This window comes from Chionomys nivalis, chromosome 7, assembly GCF_950005125.1.
Source record: "Chionomys nivalis chromosome 7, mChiNiv1.1, whole genome shotgun sequence".
In the NCBI taxonomy this organism is placed as follows: Eukaryota; Metazoa; Chordata; class Mammalia; order Rodentia; family Cricetidae; genus Chionomys; species Chionomys nivalis.
Genome location: NC_080092.1, coordinates 95,625,194 through 95,648,466, shown reverse-complemented (window position 1 = coordinate 95,648,466; position 23,273 = coordinate 95,625,194). Strand labels below are relative to the sequence as shown.

Genomic DNA, 23,273 nt, shown 5'->3' with positions numbered 1-23,273 from the left:
TAAATGTAATAAAACATGAAAACAAATAAGCCTAGTGATACACACTTGTAATCACAGTACTTGGGTGGGGAAGTATGACCATCTGGAGTTAAAGGTCATCCTTAGCTACAGAGGGAGTTAGAGGCCAGCTGGACTCCACGAGACCCTATCTCAAAAAACAAACAAAAACAAAACAAAACAAACAAAACAAAAATATTCAACATAACATGACACAAAACCAGCTCTGTCCCTCTAGCTTTCCTGCCTCCACCTCTGTACACAGCTGGGGCAGAGCAGAAGTCTTGTGGCTTTGGAGGGGTTCCTAAAGACCCCAAGCAGAGTAAGTAACTCTGGGGGTAAAGACTCCCCCAGCTTCTCTTAAGCTAGAAACACCTCTTATGTCTATGCTAAGAACTCACGCTCTCGGTGTTCCTGAGATGTTTGAAGGGAAAATTTCTGCTGCTTGAGGTTAATGGGTTCAGATGCATGGGAGGATTGCCTCCTGTAGATCCATAGCATAGGAGAGTAAAAATGACTGGCAACAATCCATTGCATATTTCACAACAGCAACTAAGGGAACTTTGAATGCTCCCAACACATGCGTTCCACGTTCTCGGTCTGAGGCAATCAATATGGTCGTACTTGGACTGGATCCTGACACATTGTACTCTGAAATGTACACTTACATTTACAATTACTATGTGTCAATTAAAAAAAAAATGTCAGTAGCCAAGCCATGGTGGTGCATGCCGTTAATCCCAGCACTTGGGAGGCAGAGGGAGGCGGATCTCTGTGAGTTCGAGGCCAGCTCAGTCTACAAGAGTTAGTTCCAGGACAGCTAGGACTGTCTCAAAAAAAAAAAAAATGTTAGTAACAACAACAAAAACCTCTACTGCTCATAAGAAAGAAATGTGAGCCAGGCGGTGGTGGCGCACACCTTTAATCCCAGCACTCGGGAGGCAGAGGCAGGCAGATCTCTGTGAGTTCGAGGCCAGCCTGGTCTACAAGAGCTAGTTCCGGGACGGGCACCAAAGCTACAGAAAGAAAGAAAGAAAAAGAAAGAAATGTGAGGGCCGGGGAGATAGCTCAGTCAGCAAAGTGTTTGCCACAGAAGTGAAGACCTGAGTTGACTCTCCGACACCACATAAAACATTGGGTGTAGTTGCACACCTATAATAGAAGGGCCGGGAGGAGGGCAGGAAGGTCTCCAGAGCTCAATGGCTAGGCAGTTGTGCTGATTTGGTGAGCTCCCCATGAGAAAGCCTGCCTTACATGATAGGGGCTGGAGAGATGGCTCAGCGGTTAAGGGTATTGGCTGCTCTTCCAGAGGACCCACACTCTGGCTCACAACTGTTTGCAGCTCCAGTCCCAAAGGATGGTAGCACACAGGCAAGTGAAAACAATGCTGGTTCACGGCTTAAAGTACTGTGCAGAACCCCAGAATTCACGGAAAGGGCCGCAGTGGCTTGTTTGTCCTTCCAATCTTAGAAAGCAGAGCTGGAATCCCCAGGGTTAGTGGGCTACCAAGATTAGCCACAGGAAGTGAACTCTGAATCTGACTGAGGGAACCTTCCTCAAAGAATAGACGAAAGTGAAAAGGTGGGTGATTCCTGACACCAACCTCAGGCCTGCACGTGTCCTCACACACGTGTACACACACACACACACACACTCACACATACACCCTCACACACCTGTACATATACACCTTCACACATGCATGTATATACATATGTCCTCGCACACATGCCCTCACACGTGTTCACACCCCCCCCACATGTGTACACATATGCCCTCACACACATGTACACACATGGGGTTGGAAGAGTGCAATGTAGAGAGCTCCCTGAGGTCGACCTCTGGCCTCTACACTCACCCACACATGTGTACAGTACACATATACACACATACACACAGTGGACAGATTGCTGTTGTTGATGGAAAGGCTCTGGGTCTCTGTATCCGGATGTGAGCCTCAGTTTCCTTTTGGTAAAGCATGGGCATTAGATGAAATTAGTCCTCACTAACTTCCCCCGTAGCATCAGAAAGGCGACTACATCCATGGGCCCTCCCAGTCATTCTGTCATCCACTGCTCAGAAAGTCTACCACTTGGACTCAGCTCAGCTCACCCACGGAAAAGGCGGATTTCTGAAAACCTTGACCCTTTCCAGCTCAGACCTCCAGGTTCCTCTCCAGCGATCACCACAGGCAAGGCAGCTGAGACAAGAATTGGGGACGAAAGTGCAGGTGCAGGTTTATTGGTTCCCAGCTCCAGACGGTGCATAGACCACACGGCTGGGATTAGAGAGAGAGCCAGAGACAGTAATTCCAGATCCTGTCTGGTCCTAGGCAATGCTGCAGGGAATTATTTCCCTGCCTCAGTTTCCCCGGGCTCCAGGGTCATGAAGGAGTAGATGGGTGGGCATGTCTCGATTTTGATTTAAAAATTCATCCTGGAAAAATAAACTTTGGTGAAAATTCTAGTCTTGGGCAGGCAGGGAGTGAGTGCCAGCCCTCTTCAGCCCCAAAGGTGCTGGGGCTCCTCTGCCCTGTCTCGGTGTGGAGCCATCAGGACAGCACGTAGACCTCTAGCAAGCTGGAGACAGCATGCATTCGGTAAAAGATGCCAAAAGGCAGGCAGATGTTGACGATGGCCGCCCAGAGGGAGTAACCGTAAAAGTCCACCTCCACCGTATTGCTGAAGTGCGGGCGGGCGCCGAAGGCAGGCATGATCCACAGCTGTCGGGGGAGAGGGGCGCATCAGGAGCCTGCTGTGATGTCTGTGGGCTTTGTTGAGCATGGAAGGTTGGGATCCCAGCCTTCTAGCTTGGTGGCCCATCAGGGACTGACACCCAGGGCTGATCTCCAGCATTGAGGACAGGGCCTGGATGAGGAGCTGAGGAAGTGTGTCTAACAAGACGGGCCCACTCTTAGCTGAGGACCCGCCTGAAGTCACTCCTCCCACCCTAGGCTTTCCTATGCAATGGAAGTTTCAATAGGTGATGTAAGCCACTGATAGAAACAGCTGAAGGGGCAGCAGGGAAAAGTGTGCCTGAGGACTGGTGGGAGAATCAGTTAAGTCTAAGGTGATGGGGTGTGGGGAGGTTTCAAAACCCAGCCAGGAGGCCACCCCCTCCACCCCTCCATGACCATGACCACTACTCCTGTCTCACACCTCCTCCTTGTCCCTTCCCTGTGTGGGAGAAACCAAAGGCTAGAGTCCTGCGTCACCTCCAGACAGGAACTCAGATCTTCCTTACGGGTGTGGGATATATAACAGAGGAACAAGTCTTCAAGGCTAGCCTAACCCTTATGTCAATTACTCCATTCTTGGGGGACATCACAGTCTCTCCCGAGTCTGGTTCTGTTCTAGAAAATGAGAGATGAGGCTGCCAAGAGTGATTCGGATGCCAGGTGGTGGTGGTGCACACCTTTAATCCCAGCATTCAGGAGACAGAGACAGGCAGATCTCTGAGTTCGAGGTCAGCCTGGTCTAAAGAGTGAGTTCCAGGACAGCCAGAACTGTTACATAGAGAAGCCCTATTTCAAAAACAAAACAAAACAAAACAAAACAACCAAATTTTAAAAAAAGAAAAAAAGAAAAAGAGTGGTTTGGACTCAGACACATGAAGGAAGAACAGCCTCTTGAAAGGTAACTCAGCCTCAAGGCCTGGCTGAAGGTGGGGGTGGGGCAGAGGCAGATGTATGGTCAGAGCTTGAAGACTGAGGTTTTTTTTTTTTTTCTTTAAAGCAAAATTGACTGTTGGAAGTCTGCATGGGGGCTCACAGTCCCAGTCTCAGGATCTGTCTGCATTAGGGTGTTTCTATGTTAGCAATCCTTTTTTTTTTTTTTGGCTTGAGATACACAGTTGTCATTTTGTGTAAGTGGGGGATTGGTTAAAGAACTGGCCCTGGAAGCAATAGTTTATGGAACCAGCACACAAGCATGTTCAAGTCCCTTACATAAAATGATACATAAAATAACTTACGTATATCCTCTTGTATACTTCAAATTACTGTGTTCACTATATATAAATGCTATGGAAATAGTTTGTACTTTGTTTTGTTTAGGGCATAATGACAAGGAAAAAGTACATTCAATATGATCGGAATTTTTACACTAATATATTCCATCCAAGAGTTGCCCAAATCCTGGGGCATGGGACCTGCAGACCCAGAGGCTGGCTGTCCCCGTAGAAGCATGGTTATGTATCAACTATTTCCGTGTCGGGGACCGTGTCTACACTGGGGCACGACTATGCTGGGTGCAGCTATGCTAGGAATGTTTCTCTTTGGGGGCACCATCTTACGATGAGGGTTTCTGCTTTGGGGGATTTCCTTCCAGAGAATATACTTGTAATAGGACCCTCTCACTCTTTATAGATGGCTTTGCCGAGTCATCTGGGAGGGGGCAGCTGTTGTGCACACCCCTCTTCCCAGCCGGCCCTCTGCTCCATCCTGCCAACAGACTGCTCACACTTACGCTCTCTGCGACTTCCTGAGGCTGCTCCAATTATTCTGAGAAGCAAGCAGGTCACAAGATCCCTGGAGCAGTCACACCTCCCACCTGGGGATGAGGGCCTTAGCCCTCCCGCTCTCTCTCTCTCTCTCTCTCTCTCTCTCTCTCTCTAGGCTCCCTCTCACTTCCACCCAGCCCCCATGCCAGCCTTCCTGGGACCCCTCCCTCAGGTGGCTACATGACAGAGGGCTGGGACTGCATGCTCCCTGTTTGCCCTGAAGTGTTATTTGCCTAAAGGCTGCAGCGGTTCCTCTGTGAACCTGCTTCTGCATAAAATTCTAGAATGAGCCTTTGGCAAGACAGAGAAGGTTAAGTCCTCCCCCAGTCTAGGGGCACTCCCACCCCACTCGCCCTCACCTCCCTCAACTACTCACAATGACATTGCAGAGCAGGAGAAACAGAGAGATGTCTTTGAGGCACCGCCTTCGCCAGTGGCACCTGGGAGCTGAGACGATAGCCATTGCTTCCTGAGGACTTTCTGGGTTGGGGCTGACCAGCCTGGGCGTGGGCGGGCAGGAGGGCAAGGTGTGAATGGCATCCAGGTTGGCAAAGGCGATGCCTTGGCAGGACTCCTTGGGGGGCATTTCGCAAGGCTCAGCCCCAGGCGGTCCCCGATGGAGGCTTTCAATGATGAAGACATTCTGGAAGGTATGCTGAGCAATCATAAGCAGAGCGTGTGACAGATTGAGCGCCCCCAGCAGGTCCCTGGGGGAGCCCACTACCACAGCCACGATGGAATAGTACGAGATGGCGTACTGGCCCATCGCGGCGCCCATTAGCAGGGCTACGTCCAGGGTTCGTGTCGGGTTCTTATGGTGGTCCATGGCCCGGCGATCAAAGCGATAGATGATTGAGCCGCTCAGGCTGACCAAAGTCATGAGCCCCAGACAGGCGATATTGAAGCTGTAGTAAGTGACCAGGGCCTGCTGGGTATGGTCTCTCTCGCCGCTCACCTGGACCTCATAGAGGATGAAGACGGCCAGGCCCACAACAAAGAGTAGCAGGCCCAAGATTGGACCCGCAAAAAAGGTCTCCCGGAAGAGGCTGATCCTGGACGGCGTGTGGCCGTGGCCGTGGGTGGAGCCAATCAGCCTTCCCACGTTCTTCCACATGACATACAACATGGTGGAAGCAAAGAGGCTGTACTCGATGTTGAAGGGGTACAGGTAGAAGTAGCCTTGCTGGAAGATCTGGCAGATGGCCGTGCTGCAGGGGCACGGGTCTCCTCCGGCTGTGCTGCCTGCACGTTCTGCTGTGGAGAGAATGGCACAGGGCTGGGCTCTACCCTCCTCTTCGAGTCTGTGATAAGTGAGGAGGGCATAGGTTGTCTCTGCCAGTTACCACTGCAGCCCAAAGGACTCCACAGGGTCTGGCTTCTTCATTCATTCCATAATTATTTATTGTGCCAGATGCTACAAGACAAATCAGTGCTAAAAATAAAACAATAAAAATCTGGGGCTTGGGCTGGAGAGATGGCTCAGTGGTTAAGAGCATTGACTGCTCTCCCAGAGAACCCGGGTTCGATTCCCAGCAGCCAATATTGTCCGTAACTCCAGTATCTGACACCCTCACAGACATACATGCAAGCAAAACATCATTGCAAATAAAAATCAATAAATTTTAAAAGTCTGGGGCCTGGAGAAGTCTCAGTTTATAAAGTACGAGTAATGCAGGCATAAGAACCTGAGTTTGACTCCACAGTACCCATGTAAAAGGTGTGGCATGGTGATACGTACGTGCCCAAAATCCTTGTGCTTGGTAGGCAGAGGCAGGGTGTCCCTGAGACTTGTTGGTCAGTCAGTTCAGCTGAAGCTGAGGTCCAGATTTAGTGAGATAACTTGCCTCAAAAAGTGAGGCGGAGGGCCAGGCTGATGGCTCAGCAGGTAAAAAGGTGCTTGCTACCAATTACCACCAAGTCTGTGGACCTAAGTGTAATTCCCAAGACCCGCATGGTGGAATGAGAGGCCCAACTTCTGAAAGCTGCTTTATGACTTCTGTACACACACACGTGTGCACACACACACACACACACACGCATGCATACACACAGAGAGATATTCTATAAATACCTGTAAAAAAATTAAAAGAAAAGAAAGAATTGAGGAGCCACTTAACATTGTCCTCTGGCTTGCACACACACACACATGCGTACACACAGAGAGATTCTAGAAATATATAAATACCTGTAAAAAAATTAAAAGAAAAGTAAGAATTTAGGAACCACTTAACATTGTCCTCTGGCTTGCACACACACACACACACACACACACTCAAACACAAAAAGAAAATGGGGACTGCAAGTCTGTGCACCTCCATTTTTCCAGTCCCTCCTGATTCGCGGGGACCCCTTGTTCCCTGAGTTAGGCAGGCTCTGGACCTCAAAAAAGAAAGCTCTTTCCCCCAGGCCAGCCCCCTACAGCTCTCCCCGTATTTGACAGCTCAGAGCTCCAGCTGCTGTGTCCAGACCCCCACCACGATTCCCATCACTGCAGTTTGCGCCACACCGAGTTCAGAATGGGCTGTCTAGGATGCCTGGGGCCTCGGCAAATGGCTCTACCCCAGCTGGATATGTGGATGAAGAAGCTGAGGCCCAGTGAGGTCTGAGAATTGTAACAGGTGAGCCAAGGAAAAATGCCGGACTCCCAACACAGCAGCCTCTCCTACGGTGACCGCCTCTCTCTGGGGCTGTGGTCTCCACCATCGAGATTCCCTGTGTACACCAGGTGGTTCTTACCAGTCCTTCTACACTGACTGGGGTCTCTTTGCAGGCCAGGGCTGTGCTTCCAATTTCTGAAGCCTCCCTTGTGCCAGTAGGGGTTGTGGGTATACGTGGGAGTCTTAGCTATCTAGTTTGGTCCTGGATAGAGGAGAAGCCCAGAGATCTAGAACGGGTGGACTGTGGAGGATGTTCTTTTTCAGGGTAACTCACTGGCTAAAAGCAAAGGTGCGTTTGAACACTTCCATTTTAGGTTCTGTGACCTTGGGCAACTATTTACCTACCTGTGCTGAGTTTCTGCTTCTATAAGATGGGAACGTTAATCATATTTATCTTCAAAGGGAAGTTGTTAGAACACTTGAGGCATTTTGCACCAAGCAAAGCCGCCACATGTTTAAGTGATGTCATCATGAAGTCATCACCCCCATGGGGTGGGGGTTGCCTTTCTTTCCTCCCCAGGCTGGAAGGCTGAACCACACTGTCTCCCTTCCCTTTCTGTAACATCATCAGTCTCGCCCTCCCTGCTGGAAGCTTGGGCTCCTTCTTGGTGGGACGGAGACCCGGAGAGTATGGCCGGGACCCTCAAGGCTGAGGAAACACGTCATACACTTTTGTTCCTTGTTGCCTCCACCCACACACAGGGAGCGTCTGGAGCAGGAGGAGGCTCCGGCTTCTACCTTTACCACCATGCCCTGGCAAAGGCATGGTTGACTGACTGTGAATACGCCAAGCACCCATCCAGTACCTGGCAGCCGCAGGACCAGTGCTTACAGGAAACTTACGGTCAGGGGTGAGGCGGGAGTGGCTGCTGTTGCCGTAAGAGCCGCTGTAGGAGTGGGCCTGGTGCACAGACTCATCCACGACGGCTGCCATCCAGATGGCTAGGTTGGTGGTGAGGGTGAACATGAGCCCACACCTGTTTCAGAGTGATGGACAAGGAGAATAAAAGGCTCGTGAGTCTTGGACTCACTATGGGTCCCTGGCAAAGCAAGGCAGGGTGGGGAGCCCTCCTGAGAGTCGGAGTTATGAAACGAGAAGGGCAGATGGACCCCCGTGAACATGGGAATTGAACTTGGAAGCCAAGACTCGGCCTGGTGGGATGCCAGATAAGAGAGAGCCAGCGGGTGTCTGAGGCTCAGGCCCCACTAGGGGAAAGGGCATAGTCCAGGCAGTGGAAAGTAAGGACAAAGAGGAAGGGGTGTCTGATGCCCCACCCAAGACTGAGAGGGAAGAGCCGCACCCAGGACAACAGGCTTCCTCTCTCATGCCAGGTGAGCCCTTGGCCCACAGACACTGAGCTGTGGTTCTTACCGGGTCAGGTCCAGGTGGGTGTGGATGCAGTCTTTAGCAGAGACCCAGAGGAAGTAAGTCTACAGAGAGAGGGGCCAGGCTCAGTACCATGTACATGGGCTGATCTCCGGAGCCCAGTGCCCACCCACACCTAATATAACATTTCCTCTATCCCAAGAACCCTTAGACTAATCAAGTTTATTTTGGCGTTACAAAAGGAGAAGGAATAATTTCTCTTTCTACTCTATACTTCAGCTTGTTGTTTTTTTTTTTTTTTTTTTTTTTTAAATAATGGCTTTCTGTTCCTTAAAGCTTGGGGAAATACCAGACATTTTCATCTTGATGAGATCTGAGAGGGGAGCCAGGGTGACAGAAGAGCAAGTGGAGTCTTGGCTACCAAGTGGTGTTTTCTGGGAGCAAGGTCAGGCTCAGACTAGATCTTGCTCAAGGTCTCAAGGTAGAAAAGGTCTCTGGGCTTTTATTGTTGTTATTAAGGTTCTCTGTGCAGCTCTGGTTGACCTTGAACTCCATATGTAGACTAAGCTGGTCTCAGACTCACGGTTATCTGTCTGCCCCGGCTTCCCAAGGGCTAGTCTTGAACTCATTATACATCAAGAAGTGACTTTGAACTCCTGACTGCCCTGTTGACACCTCTGGCCTCTTGGTTCACATCCCCTGCTGTCTTCTTCTTTTGTGGATTTGAAAGGCCTTTCCCTCTTCTGAATGCCACTGAATCCCTGTCATAGGACTTACCTACACGGAGGTGTTTGTGTTTTCATTTTTCCTGAGGATTCTTCAGACTTATGCAATGTAAAAGACTAAAGCTACAGCAAGTATCCCAGCACATGTGTGTGGCACTATGGACATCTGGGTGGCAGGGGGATGCTTCAAGGCATGGCACCATCCCCTGGTCATCTTGCTAATGCTACAAGGTCCCATGCAAGAGCACTCCTGCCTCAACTCAGTCAGCTCTTTCAAAAGGATCTTTATGCAACACATTAAAACAAAAAAACTAGCGAGCCAGGTGTGGCACACTCCCGAAATTCCAGGACTCGGGAGGTGGATGCGGGAGTTCAAGGCTGGTCTGGGCTGGCTGTGTGAGGTGAGTCACAAGAGGACAAAGAAAAGAAAATGATTGGAACTTGTCTGAAAAATCATCGTTACGGGATGTCCTGCCTCCTAACCAAACATCAAGCGTGGAGCTATGACCAAGATCAAACAAGTCGTAGCCATGGTCATGGTCACAGCACAACCCTAAGCAGAGTCTGATGTCCTCCATGGACACCCCAAGGTTCTACCAGACAGGGATGGCTGTCACAACTCACACCTCCTAGGTGTTAATTACTGGCACCACTTAGGTTGAAATAAAGTTGCAGCACCCCTAAGTAGGAACTCACATTTATACACACTTCATGAGTCAGTGTTTCCTCGTTTATGGACTCATATGATCCCTACCACAGTCTGACTCGGTTTACCAAATTGCTCAGGGCTAGGGGCTGGTATGTGTGAAGCTCAGACCTCCTGAGCTCCTGCCAAGCATCAGGCTCTTCCCCCTATGGGGACATTCCTTCAACCCACCTGGACAATGACAAACACAGCTTGGATGATGGGGTGCAGGATCTTGATGGCCGACTGGCACTCCAAGAAACTGGAGTAGTAACCAGTCTTGAAGACATCCATGACGAGAGTGCAAATCCCAAACAGCACGAGCCCACCTGAGAATCAGGGTCAGCAGGGGAATAGTGTATCAGGGAGGCAGGAGAGAGGGCTTGTAGGGTGGAGGATAGGTTCTGAAGGTGAGGGGCTAGCTGGGGGGGTGTAGGGAATAGGTGGACAATTGGGTGGGAGAATGAATGAGTGGAGAGGTTGGGAGGATGGTGAATGGGTGGATGGATGGACAAATGGATGGACTGAGAGATTACTGGGTGGATGGATGAGGGCAGGATCAGGCAGATGGATGGAGGAACGAATGAAGGGCATGAGGGACAGAGAACTAGAGGATGGATAAGAATGAGGGCAAACTGAAGGGCTGGGAGATGAAGAGGTGGGTGGGAGATGAGTGCACAATTGAGGGGGAAGAGGGAGGACATCCTGTGTCCCCTCCATTGCACAGACAAGGGGAAAGCTGGGGACAGACCTTGTCGGCTGCTATTTGTCTTTTACTTTTTTTGGTCTGCATATAAAGGCTCTGCATGGCCATCCCTGTCCAATCTTTAGACAAGCCAAAGAGGCTTCCTCCACCTCTGGATATCCTCTAGGACCCGTTTCCCTCTCTCCACTCCCTGGCTGCATCTGACACCAGTGAGCTTTCAACCACATCACCCTTCCCAGGGAACTTTCAGCAAACCTGTCTACCCAAAGGCACATCCTGCAGGTCCTCCAGGAGCCCCAGACTGCAACTTCACACCGTGCCCACCCCACTCTTGTCCTCATATCCCAGGGCACCTCGGAGCCAGATGGGGCCGGCGTGTGCATCCCGGTAGGGTACCGCATCCGGACAGCGCGCAGTGCGGAGGAGGTAGAAGACGATCCACAGCGCGGCCAGCAGCATCATGGTGGTGAGCAGCGCGAATACGTCGGTGTCATACACGGCCACCTTGTTGAAGGCACCACCGCTGATGAGCGTGGAGGCCAGCAGCAGTACGTTGACAGCCAACAGCACCGACAGCAGGCGGCCGCCCTTTTTCCACACCTCGCGAGGGTTGGTCCGTGGCCCCGGCAGGCTCTCCTTGGGGTGCTGGACTAGTTCCTCCGACATGGTGGGGGCGACTGGAGGAGGTTGAAGGGATCACTGTGGGGTCGAGGGGGAGGGGAAGGACGGGATTCCAGGTCACTCAGGGGGCTCTCCTTTCCTCCTGGAATGGATTTGGGGACCCTGGAATGTGGGGACTAAGGGTGCTAGACCGAGCCCTGGGGAAGAAGAGAAAAACTGAAGACTGAATCTCTCCCACCTGGACCGGAAATATTGTACTGAAAGAAGCAATGGCACTAGGCCGGGTTCTGCACAAGATTCTGCTCCCCAAAACCTACAGTCCCCTGGCCAGGATCACGCACCTGGCTGCACTGGTAGCCGACAGCAAGTTGGGGGTCAAGGGGCCGCGAGCGTCTCCTCTCTCCCACGCCGGGCTGAACCAGTGCTTTATACCGGAGAGGGCAGAGTGATTTACAGCCACAAGAGCCCGGTTCCATAAACCTCTCAGTCCCACTCACATGATCCATCTTTTCTCCGAGCTGAATTTAGGGAAGTCAGATAAGGTGAGATTTATATTTACCTGTTAAGATCTCCTCACCCTGTCGCACTGGCGCGGCCAGGGTTCAGGAGTGGCCCCATTCTGAGGTACCTAGAGGGTCCTCTGTCCCCAACACCCACTGCAACCTGGTACTAAGAGATCGCACCCACCCAAAGCCTGCAGAGCGGACTCCCATCCCAGTGCCCGCCTGCACCTAGATGCCGTCGCAGCTCAGGAGTCACCTATATCTTGGATCTTGCTTGCTGTCCCGGGATCGGGACAACAGTTCTCACTTTCCCCACCTGCCCTCAGAGTGATCCGAGTTCGGTCTTCCTGTATCCCTTACTACTGCTGCCCGGGGATGCTTGTTGGATGCTGCAAAGTCTGGTTCCCACGGGGTGCCCGCAGCCGGCTTGTAGTCGTTTAGCTCCCCCTGCTGGAGAGCCGTTGTCCGACCCCGCGCGAGTAGGCTAACTCTGGAGGCACTGCTGCGCCCTGCTCCCGGATTGTCTTGCAGTGAGTGGGTCCTCCTGCTCCTCTAGGCCCACTGTCCTTCGGATCAGAACTGCCTTTCCATCCCACCCTCAGACACCATTCTCCAGTCCTTGGCGCGTTCCTTTTGACGGGTGAAGAAATCAGGGAATCCAGGGCCCGGAGCTCTGTCGAGGACATCCTAAATTGTCCTCAATACTGAGCCTCAAGAGGCGCAACGCCAGAGTAGAAGCTTTTGACCCGAGAGAGCTGGACTTCAACTGAATCACCCCTGTGTGCTGAAAAGCAGGGAGTTTAGGACCCAGGGGAAGCTCCTGGGCGGCTCTTGGGCAGTGAGAGATTTCCCCCCTCCCTCTCCTGGTGCGCGGCTCAGATGTCCCGGTAGTCTGTGTAGTCTTCTGTAGTCGTGGCTCTGGCGCCCCGCATCCTCCATCTGCGCCAGCAGGGGCTGGTGGCACAGGCTCCTGCCCAGCCCCTTCCCTCAACCCCATGTTTCAGTCCTAACCTGGCTGCCCTCCCCGTCGGGGGGACATTTCTTGGTGCCCCTTGCACGACCCGTCCAACTCGGGCGCCATGAATGACCAGTATCACCGGGCCGCCAGGGATGGCTACTTGGAGCTCCTCAAAGAGGCCACCCGGAAGGAGCTGAATGCCCCTGACGAGGATGGCATGACCCCCACCCTCTGGGCTGCCTATCATGGCAACCTGGAGTCTCTGCGCCTCATTGTGAGCCGAGGGTGAGTATACTCTACCCAGCCAGCAGGGAACTGTAAGAACCCAGTCCCAAACCTCATGGCATCTCTTACCCTCTCCCCTGAGGTGCCCTCTTCCCGTATGGATAGCCCCTAAGGTGAGACCGTGCAGCCTGCCATACTTTGAGAGACACACGTGGAAAGGACATCAGCCGAGACTGATGGCACTTGTGAACTGTGTCTAGGGCTTAGAGGAGAGGAACTGTGATGTGTGTGTGGGGGGGGGGGGGCTGCAGAGTGACTCAAAACTTAAAGACAATTCTGAGTTGGGGGCACCTGGATGCAAGAATTAAGGGAAGTGGGGAACCAGAGAGAAGGCTGAGAAGGCTCCAAGGCCCTAGAAGTGGGGGCCAGAAAGGAGAGACCTTCACTGCCTATTATCCAACCTAGGAGTCAAAAGGCTGTCCCCACAGCACCAGATGCTCCCACAGGATCAGTCTCACACTGACCTGTGCCTTCTCACCACTCCACTCCTGAGATTTATGGGCACTGTCCACACTACCAAATGTCACTAGTTCAGCCATAATTAACTCTTTGTACCCCTCCCCCACAGCAGGACAGTGAAGTAGGAAGCCATATATGCAGGGCAGGGAGGGCAGCTGTCCCTCTCCTCCCTCTGGAGCTGTCCTGGGAGGGAGGGTCAGCACAGAGAACCTGGAGGGGTCAGGGAATGTAGGATCCAGGGTCACTGAAGTGGTTCGGGGGAAGGGCATTAAATCACATTACCGGAACTATCCTAATATCAACAGTTTGGTAGGGCTGGCCTCGATACTCGTGTGATCTGGGCAGGAGAAGGATGCCCTCAGAGTGTTCAAGTCAATGTCTCAGGTTCTAGGGGTCAAGGGCAGGGGCAGGGATTGTGTTGACCCTGGTACTTGGAGTGCCTGGATATGTGGGGAAAGGTTTCAGTCTCCCTCCGGCAGCCCCTTGGGTCTAGCAGCAGGTGAAGACAGCCTGGGATCAGACAGCTTAAGCAGTGAGAGGCCAAGACTCTCCGGGAGGGCACACAGAGGTACTATCCCCTCGGCACATCCGTCAGAGAGATTCATGGAAGTCTCACACAGGGGTCTGAAGGGAAAGAGGGCTTGCCCTTGGCTCTCCAAAGCCCTACAGAGTTCTACAGAGGCAAGGATTTGTGCTTGATGAGGGAGGGTCTGTTGCCGAGCAACGCTTCCCCACAGTATCCTACAGGACTTGGCAAGCAGAGGGGGAAGCTGAAGTGGGGTTGGGAGTGGGAGGGGGGCGGGATGGGAGATGTTGAGACAAGGGAGTGATTCTTTCCCCAGTTCTGGGCTGGCCTTGTGGGCCCATTAGTGTCGGGCAGGACCCGGTGCTCAGACCAGAGAGAAAGTCAAGATTCCTAGAGAAGGCAGCAGGAGCTGGAGTCAGACCCTGAGGGCATTAGAGAGGGTTTCTGGAGGGGGCCAGGCCACCGGCTTCAAAGGGCAACTTGAACTTGAACAAGGGAGAGCAGCACAGCCAGGTCGCCGGCCCTCTTCCTCTCCAGTTCTGGCTGTCCCCACAGTCCCCTTCTGGCCCAGGCCAAGACCCGACACCTGCTCTAACACTGGCGTTGCCAGGCCTGGCCCCGCTCCCTGCAGACATGGCGGTGCCCACTGCATGCCAGCGCGCACCCTCTCATGCTCTTCCAAGTTTAAGCCCTGCACACACCACCCTCTAGTTCTCTTATTCAGTCACCCTGTAACATGTGGCTTCATAAACCACCTCACCCACTTAGAGACCCAGACTCAGCCCTGGCCCACCACCTCTCTGGACCCGCTCCCCGCAGGGCTCATGAATAATTCACTCCTTTCTTTCAGCGCATCAAATATTTATCCCCTGAGATTCCCAGCCCTCTGTTCTCTAGGGGAAGGTCCGCTCCACCCCGCCTCCTAGGTAGCCCCGCCCCTTGTGGGTTGGGCCATTCCCCCATACTCCTGCTTGGCTCGTCTCCGGGGAGTCTAGGTCTCAGCCATAAGCGTTTCTTTTTTTTTTCTTTTTTCTTTTCTTTTCTTTTTTTTTTTCTTTTTCGAGACAGGGTTTCTCTGTGGTTTTACTAGCTCTTGTAGACCAGGCTGGTCTCGAACTCACAGAGATCCGCCTGCCTCTGCCTCCCAAGTGCTGAGATTAAAGACGTGCACCATAAGCGTTTCTTTAGGGCAGTGGTTCTCAACCTTCCTAACGCCGCGACCCTTTAATACAGTTCTTCATATTCTGGTGACCCCCCCCATCATAAACTTCGTTGCTACCTCATAACTGTAATTTTGTTACTGTTATGAATTGTAATGTAAATATCTGATATGCAGGATATCTGATGTGTGACCCTGTTGGGATCGCGACTCACAGATTGGGAACCACCGCTTTAGGGGGTGCTGTGCTGCAGGAAGCTCACAATGTCTTTGGGCTTTCCTTTCTTTTTCTGATTTCACCCAACCCAGATTCCTTATACCTCCAACCGAGCCCACAGGCTGACTTGCTAAAAGGACTCGTCCTTTCTTTCCCCTACAGGGGTGACCCGGATAAGTGTGACATCTGGGGAAACACACCCTTGCATCTGGCAGCTTCTAATGGCCACCTGCACTGCCTGTCCTTTCTCGTATCCTTCGGGGCCAACATCTGGTGCCTGGACAATGACTACCACACGCCATTGGATATGGCCGCTATGAAAGGCCACATGGAGAGCGTGCGCTATCTGGACTCCATCGCAGCCAAGCAGAGCAGCCTCAACCCCAAGCTGGTGGGCAAGCTGAAGGACAAGGCCTTTCGCGAGGCGGAGCGGCGTATCCGCGAGTGCGCCAAGATGCAGCGCAAACACCACGAGCGCATGGAGCGGCGCTACCGGCGAGAGCTGGCCGAACGCTCCGACACGCTCAGCTTCTCCAGCCTCACGTCCAGCACCCTGAGCCGCCGGCTGCAGCACCTGACGCTGGGCAGCCAGCTGCCCTACTCGCAGGCCACGCTACACGGCACGGCCAAGGGCAAAGCCAAGATCCAGAAGAAGCTGGAGAGGCGCAAACAAGGGGGCGAGGGCACCTTCAAGGTCTCTGAGGACGGGCGCAAAAGCGTCCGATCGCTCTCGGGCCTGCAGCTGGGCAGCGATGTGATGTTTGTGCGCCAGGGCACTTACGCCAACCCCAAAGAGTGGGGCCGTGCCCCACTCAGGGACATGTTCCTCTCGGATGAGGACAGCGTCTCCCGTGCCACACTGGCTGCCGAGCCTGCCCACTCGGAGGTCAGCACCGATTCAGGCCACGATTCCTTGTTTACTCGCCCCGGCTTGGGTACCATGGTATTTCGAAGGAACTATTTGAGCAGCGGGCTGCATGGGCTGGGCCGCGAGGACGGTGGCTTGGATGGAACAGGGACGCGGGTTCGGCTGCAGAGTTCCCCCAGCCTGGACGATGACAGCCTGGGCAGTGCCAACAGCTTGCAGGACCGCAGTTGCGGGGAGGAGTTGCCCTGGGATGAGCTAGACTTGGGCTTGGATGAGGACCTGGAGCCTGAGACTAGCCCCTTGGCGACCTTCCTGGCTTCCCTGTACTTGGAGGACTTTGCCTCCCTCCTGCGGCAGGAGAAGATTGACCTGGAGGCTCTGATGCTGTGTTCTGACCTCGACCTCCGCAGCATCAGCGTGCCCCTGGGGCCTCGGAAGAAGATTCTGGGGGCCGTGAGGAGGCGCAGGCAGGCTCTGGAGCGTCCCCCGGCGCTGGAGGACACAGAGTTGTGAGTGCCTGTATGGGGGAGAGGATCTACCTCTTCAGTAACCGGAGGAGGCTTAGTATGGTATCGCATAAAAGCCAAAGCCAGCAATCAGCTGCAAGAGCTCCATTATCACCAACTCAGAAAAAAAGAAGAAAAAAAAAAAAAAGAAAGAAAGAAAAGAAAACCAACCTGCTAGTTTAGTAACTAGAGGCTTTGTTATCATAGTTGACACTCAGTTCTGGGATAACCCAAATGGGGGAAAAAGAGCATTTTAGTGGAATATACTTAGAGTAATCATGGCTAGGATTTTAAGAGCCTTTTAGACAGGGTCTCCTGTGGCCCAAGCTGGCCTTGAACTTGTTGTGTAGCTGAGAATGACCTTGAATTTCTGATCTTTGAATTTCTGATCCACCTTCCAAGTGCTGGGGTCTGAACCCAGGACTTCGTGCATGCCAGGCAGCTGCTTTCTACTGACTGAATTATATTCCCGCCCTAAAGTTGGGGTGTTTTTGAACCCTGCCACTTCCCAGGTCCTTCAGTCAATGCTTTTGTCAAATCCTGAGCTCTGTTCCCTGAGCGTGAGCCAGTGGATGATCAGGGATTAGAGGGTAGCTCACCCCGTGTCTCACGGTGGTTTCCTGCGGAGATGTGGGCTGGGTTTGACTCTGGAGCCTGGGGAGCAGCCAACTGCTCTGGGACCAAGGGCGTGACATCAGCTTCTCACCTCAACTGCCCACACCCTCAAAGCATATGTGTTTTACCTACTGTCCCCAAGCCTTGCTCCCAACAGGTCCAACAGCAGCCTTGGAGGCACCTTAGAAAAGTGATTATAGCAGCCCCGACCCTTGCCAGTCTCTCCTGTCCAATGTAGCATCCTACAAGCTCACTGCCCTTCCGTTTGATATCTGAGGGCTTTTGCCCCCAGTGCTCGGGGAAAGGCTGGCTGTGGGAAGGCAGTCTGGCTCACGATTCAGGCAGCGGGGTAGTCAGTGTCCCCGTGAAAGGCCATCAGCCTGCGGAGAGTGGGGGCGGGGGGGGAGTAGCTGGTCTAGGAAGGAAGTGAGACCTTTGAAGGCTATGTTCTGAACCCGGTTCTGTCTGCCTCTTTCTCCACAGATAAAAGGTGCTCCTCCTCGCCTCAGACCAAAATGAATTGCAAGTTGCCACAACCCATGGTGGGGCCCAGAGGTCCTCAAAATTGCCATCCCTGCCGCCCCTTCTCCAGGAGCAAGGGTCACATGGGTCACCTCCCTCGAAACCCTGTCCACATTCTGAAGCAGACGTGTCGCCTGGAGGCACCCAGAGGGACCACAACATTCCAGAGCGCCACTTCTGAGGAGTGTTGGATCCCCTGAGCCACCCTCATTGAAAAGTCCTGAATTACAAGAGGATTGGTGGTTAGGAACTGATTGGCCCAGGGGGTTAGATGACATCAGAGCTGAATTAGAAATAGAGCGGGGTGGGGGGGGGTAGAGTGACCTGTCGCAGGTACATCACCTCCCCCACCCACCTTCTCCAGTCCTTCTTAGGAGTGGAAGTGGGGTCCTGTTCTTTTTCAGGCTGGAAACTTTTGCTTCTTACTTACTGCAATGGAAGAGTTTGGGTATCCCCTCTTCATATACCCCAGAAGGGAGGTTCCCCAGCCAGACCCTTCAGCCAAATGCCTGGTCTTTCTCTCCCCAGCACACCCTGTCTCCCAGAAGGCCAGTCCCCTGTCTTTTCCCCTTAGCTTTGCCCCCACTCCACTGTGGAGCTGGGTGTTCCCAGGGTCTCCAGAGGACCAGGGGGCCTAGAAGCAAGGTGCATCGGTGGCCCCCAGGCCTGGAAGTCAAGGCTTACTGGCTGTAGTATCGCATCTGCGAACTGCCTCATAGTCTCCCAGGCCTAGATAGGCAGGGGGCTGGATGCAATTCGTGTCAGGCCCAGTGAGGAAGATCCTGGATAAGCAAAGAACCTGAGGTCCTGATTGTGCCCAGGCTCCCAAGGCGCTCTCTCTCTCTCTCTCTCTCTCTCTCTCTCTCTCTCTCTCTCTCTCTCTCGTGTGTGGGGTGGTGTGTATATATAGGGTGTATGAATTGTGTGTGTTTGTGTATACAATGTACATATAGGGTGTGTGTGCGTGTGCGTGTGTGTGGTGTGCATATGTTATGTGTTGTGTGTGTAAAGTGTGTATGTGTAGTATGGATATAGGATGTGTGTGCTTGTGTGTTGTGATTGGTCAGAGGAAGTTTTCCCTCAGAGTCTGGAGGGGCCTGGGCTGCTCATGAATCTGCATGGATCATGGAGAAATGAGAACTCACTACGTGTTCAGCCTTGTGATGGTATGGAGGTGAAAACCAGAGCAAAGGCTAGCCCAGAGGTCCTCAGAGTGTGTCCTTATAGCACCTCCACCACACCAAGGTTATAGATGTGATTCAGTCCTCAGGAGCCATGTGCATGCAGGTTCATATCCAGCTCCCCATGGCCATGCCCCTCCTCCTTGTCAGCAGTGAACCCCCGTCCCAGACCCTAGCTCAGAGAGCAGGGAGCAAGCACAGACTCTAACTCCTCCTTGAGCTCCCTGGGACAGAGGAAAGAATCCCAAAGACCTCTGCGTTCTATCTGGAGGTGCACTACATATACACATGCAGTTCTGAGTGTGGAGGAGGTGGCTTCTTTGCCACCATTACCCTGAATCCACCCCCAGCCTTCTTGCTTTCTGGGCCCAAGCCTGGGGCCACCTCCAAGTGCCGACTCATTTTTCTCAGAGCCCCAGGTACTGCTGTTTCTCACCTCTTCTGACTGCTTACTGCCTCAGCCCCTCCTGGTTCTCCCTGCACTGGGGTTGCCAGATGCTGTGATCCCCACCATTGTACCCCAAACCCTTCCTTCGGGCTCATTATATTTTTGTACAGCACGTTCTACACTGTTGTGGTGCTTGTGTTCTGTTCTGTAGGCACTGGGGAGTGAGTGGGTGAGAGTGGGGTGATGAAAGGTTGGGGTGCAAGGTGGAGTCTACTCATTGGAGGGGTCCTTGAGCACCCCCACGTCTGCACATGTCTGCAGGGATCATTCCCAGCATCCCTGGGCCATTGTCCTCCTATGCTCTGATCCCAAAATCGGTAGCAGCTGAAGGCAGGATGGCACCGTCCCTGCCCACCAGACCCACCAGGGCGCTTTCAGAAGTGGGCAAGAAGTCAGTCTCCTGAGGTCCCTGCCTGTCACCCGGGGGTGTGTGTCTCAATTTCCTTACCTATCTCTGCTAAGTCTTTCGGGGTGCCAGATTTAGCACTCTCTTCTCTCAAGTACGTTTTACCAAGTGGGTGGCCAGCATGCTGTCATTTCTTAGCCAAGTCTGAGGTTTCTTTGTTCCATCCCTAATGATGTGCCTGATGTAGGACCGCTATAGATGCTGGTGGGACGCCTATCAACTGTCCAGAGGTTCTAGGCTACCTGTCTCCACTTTACAGATGAGAACACTGTGGCCCTCAGAGGTAAAGAACACAGGCCTTCTTGGTCACACAGTCCTTACACTCAAGCCACCAAGAGGATCAAGAAGACATCCTTCTACCAGTCAGGGTTACACGGCGTCTACAATTGTGACCACTGCTGGCCATCTTAATTATTGCAGCTACCTCTGGGAAGGCACACTGGTCTTTGCCAAGACCGTCCTGGAAAGGACATAGGGGGTGAGAAAGACTGTGAAAGACAAGACAGAGTGGTAGGAGTGTCAATGTCCAGGCAGAGTGGAGACAGTGGGGGCATGGATCTCGAGGGGCCAGTGTGGCTCAGGGACGGGATCCTGGGACGGCAGTAGCTGGTAAAGATTCAAGAAGCAAGAGGAATTTCAAGTAAGATAAAGGAAAGAATACAACTATTTTGTCTTCTTCTTTTTCCTCTAAAGATTAAATTGATCCATGCCCCATAGACCTACATTGAGCCATAGAGAGTATGTGCTATGATGGGGCCAGTGAGATGTCTTAGTGGGTAAAGGGGCTTTGCTGGCAAGGCTGCTGACCTAAGTTTTGTCCCCAGGACCCATGTCGTGGAAGGAGAGAACTCACTCCTGTAAGTTGTCCTCTGAACTGCTATAGTACACACACACACACTACATAATACATACATATACATGCATGCATACATACATGTAATCCAAACAGAATATGCTTGTGATAGGTGAAAGCTGCTCAATACAACATTGGCTCTCTAGACCCGGAAACACACCACATTCTCAGGCTTCTCTGTAATTTACACGGGGCCTGGGAAACTCCTTGTTCTGTTGTGCATGTAGCCTTTCATTGAAAAACAAGGAAGACCTACAAATTCAGAAAAACTGGGGTCTGGGGGCTGGAGAAATGGCTCAGCAGTGAAGAGCGCTGGCTGCTCTTCCAGAGGTACTGAGCTCAATTCCCGGTAGCCACATGGTGGCTCACAACCATCTGTAATGAGATCTGGTGCCCTCTCCTGGCCTGCAGGCATATATGCATGAGGAACATTGTATACATAATAAATAAATAAAATCTTAAAAAAAAAGAAAAGAAAAGAAAAGAAAAGAAAAAAAGAGGCAGGTGGTGGTGGCGCATGCCGTTAATCCCAGCACTCAAGAGGAAGAGGCAGGCAGATCTCTGTGAGTACAAGGTCAGCCTGGTCTACAGAGTGAGTTCCAGGACAGGCTCCAAAGCTACACAGTGAAACCCTGTCTCGAAACACCCCCCCCCCAAAAAAAAAGAAAGAAAAGAAAAACTAGAAAAACTAATGATTCTTAGTTTGAGGCTTAGAATCTGGAGATGTTTCCTGGAAAGCCTACACAAAGCACACGTACACACACACATGTACACGTGCTCTCTCTCTCTCCACACACACACACTCCCATACTCATATTCAGTTTTGCTCATAGTTCTGGACAGTTTATGTCCCGAATCTGAAGAGACTCAGAGACAGAGACCATGGACTAAAAAGCTTTGGAATGGGGGTGGAGGGATGGCTCAGCGGCTAAGATCACTGGCTGCTCTTGCAGAGGACCTGGGTTTGGTACCCAGCATCCACACAGCAGCTCACAGCCATCTCTAATTCCAGTTCCAGGGGATCCAACATCCCCTTCTGGCCTCTGCAGGCACCATGGTGCACAGATATACATGGAAGCAAAACGCTCACACACATAAAATAAAAATAATTTTTAGAAAAGCTTTGGGTTAGATGGCTGTAAGGTTACAATGAAAGTAACAAGGTGGGGGCGGGGCAAAGCCGTGTCAGAAGTGTTTCCTAGTCTGTGATTAGCGCTCTCATTACACAGGGACCCAGAGGGAAGGGGCTGGTCAAATGCCATCAACAGCCACAGGGCAACAGCTCAACTCCTGATGCCTGATGCGGGACTCTCAGCCACCGGTCTCCATGTTATGACTGAACACAATACCATGATTCCCCTGGGCAAGCTTGTATCAACTTCTTTTAAATAATCCAAATGAGGAAACAGTTGGGCTCAGGGGATAACCAGACCTGCACAGCAGAACCTGTGACTTTGTGTGAGTGGCCGCTCTCTGTTTCCTTATGTATAAAATAGGCATTATAATCATAGTGGTCACCCACAGGTTATTAGGGTGAGTGTTAAAGCATTCTCTACACACCTGATATTTAGTACACTCCAGTTACTAATGATCACAGTTATTGCTGGCCTGAGAATGGCCCAGGGGGTGCTGCTCATATCTGTGATTCGTGCAGCTACCCAGAAGATGGGCCCTAGACAATCCCAGGGAGCAGCCTTCCCTCCAGGCTTGCTTCTGAGAACACAGCTCCCTCCTATTCTCAACACCACCCCCACTCCCAGCAGAAGGAACACTGGAGGCGTCCCTAGAACACCAGTAAGGGGTGCTGATGACCCAGCCTAGGGAACAGACGGCTGGACCTGCCCCAAACAGTGGGAGAAACCCAGGGAAGGCTAGAGGCCTTCTTGGAGTGTCCAAGGAGCTAAGTGGCTTTTCACTTGCTATATAGACCAGGCTGGCCTTGAACTCACAGAGATCTGCCTGCCTCTGTCCCCCAAGTACTGGGATTATAGGTTTGTGCCACCACACCTGTTTTTTTTTTTTTCCCAATTGTTGGAATTTATAAAGTATCCTGAACATATGCTGAGTACTGTATGCCTATTTAATCTTAACAATAAAGCCTCAGCCCTCAGGCTGGAGAGATAGCTCAGGGGTTAAGAGCCCATCCAGACGGCGGCTCTTCTAGAGGACTCAGGTTGTGTTCTGAGCATCCACGTGGCCACTCACAACCTTGTATAATTTGAGTTCCAGAGGATTCCATGTCCTCTTTTGGTCTCCCTGGGCACTGCACACATGTGGCTCATGCACATAGATGGGGAAAATAAACATTTGTACACATAAAACACAAATAGAACCCTGGCCCTTGTTTATGGAGCGAGGAACTACATTGCCATCGTCCCCATTTTACAGGTGGGAGGGCAGAGGTTCAAAGCGGAATTTCCTAAACGCTGAACCGTGCATCCCGAGCCCAGGGCATGCACCATGGTGAGGGATTCCTTTGATTTGAGGCTCCTTGATCTGAGCATCCTTGAGGTCCTGGGCAGGTGCCAGGCTCGGATACAGATGGGACA

General features: G+C 52.2%; 2 protein-coding genes across 4 annotated transcripts; one reads left to right on the top strand and one right to left on the bottom strand.

Moving 5' to 3' along the window:
• Positions 1 to 2,548: 2,548 nt before the first annotated feature.
• Positions 2,549 to 11,263, bottom strand: Otop2 (otopetrin 2). Of its 2 annotated transcripts, none has more exons than XM_057773438.1 (6): positions 10,951 to 11,263; positions 10,084 to 10,220; positions 8,527 to 8,585; positions 7,998 to 8,131; positions 4,874 to 5,751; positions 2,549 to 2,719 (listed from the first exon to the last, which is right to left on the bottom strand). In XM_057773438.1, exons 1-6 carry the CDS (start codon positions 11,261 to 11,263, stop codon positions 2,549 to 2,551), a joined length of 1,692 nt encoding a protein of 563 aa, XP_057629421.1. The 2 variants fall into 2 exon arrangements, with proteins under 2 accessions (XP_057629421.1, XP_057629422.1); XM_057773439.1 differs by having other exon boundaries at positions 4,874 to 5,748.
• A 1,537-nt stretch (positions 11,264 to 12,800) lies between these two features.
• On the top strand, positions 12,801 to 19,472 carry Ush1g (USH1 protein network component sans). 2 transcript variants are annotated; one of them, XM_057773442.1, is made up of 3 exons: positions 12,801 to 12,964; positions 15,488 to 16,702; positions 17,798 to 19,472. In XM_057773442.1, the coding sequence occupies exons 1-3, from the start codon at positions 12,801 to 12,803 to the stop codon at positions 17,799 to 17,801; spliced, it is 1,383 nt and encodes a 460-aa protein (XP_057629425.1). In that variant the 3' UTR covers positions 17,802 to 19,472. The 2 variants fall into 2 exon arrangements, with proteins under 2 accessions (XP_057629425.1, XP_057629426.1); XM_057773443.1 differs by lacking the exon at positions 17,798 to 19,472 and having other exon boundaries at positions 15,488 to 16,706.
• Positions 19,473 to 23,273: the final 3,801 nt, after the last annotated feature.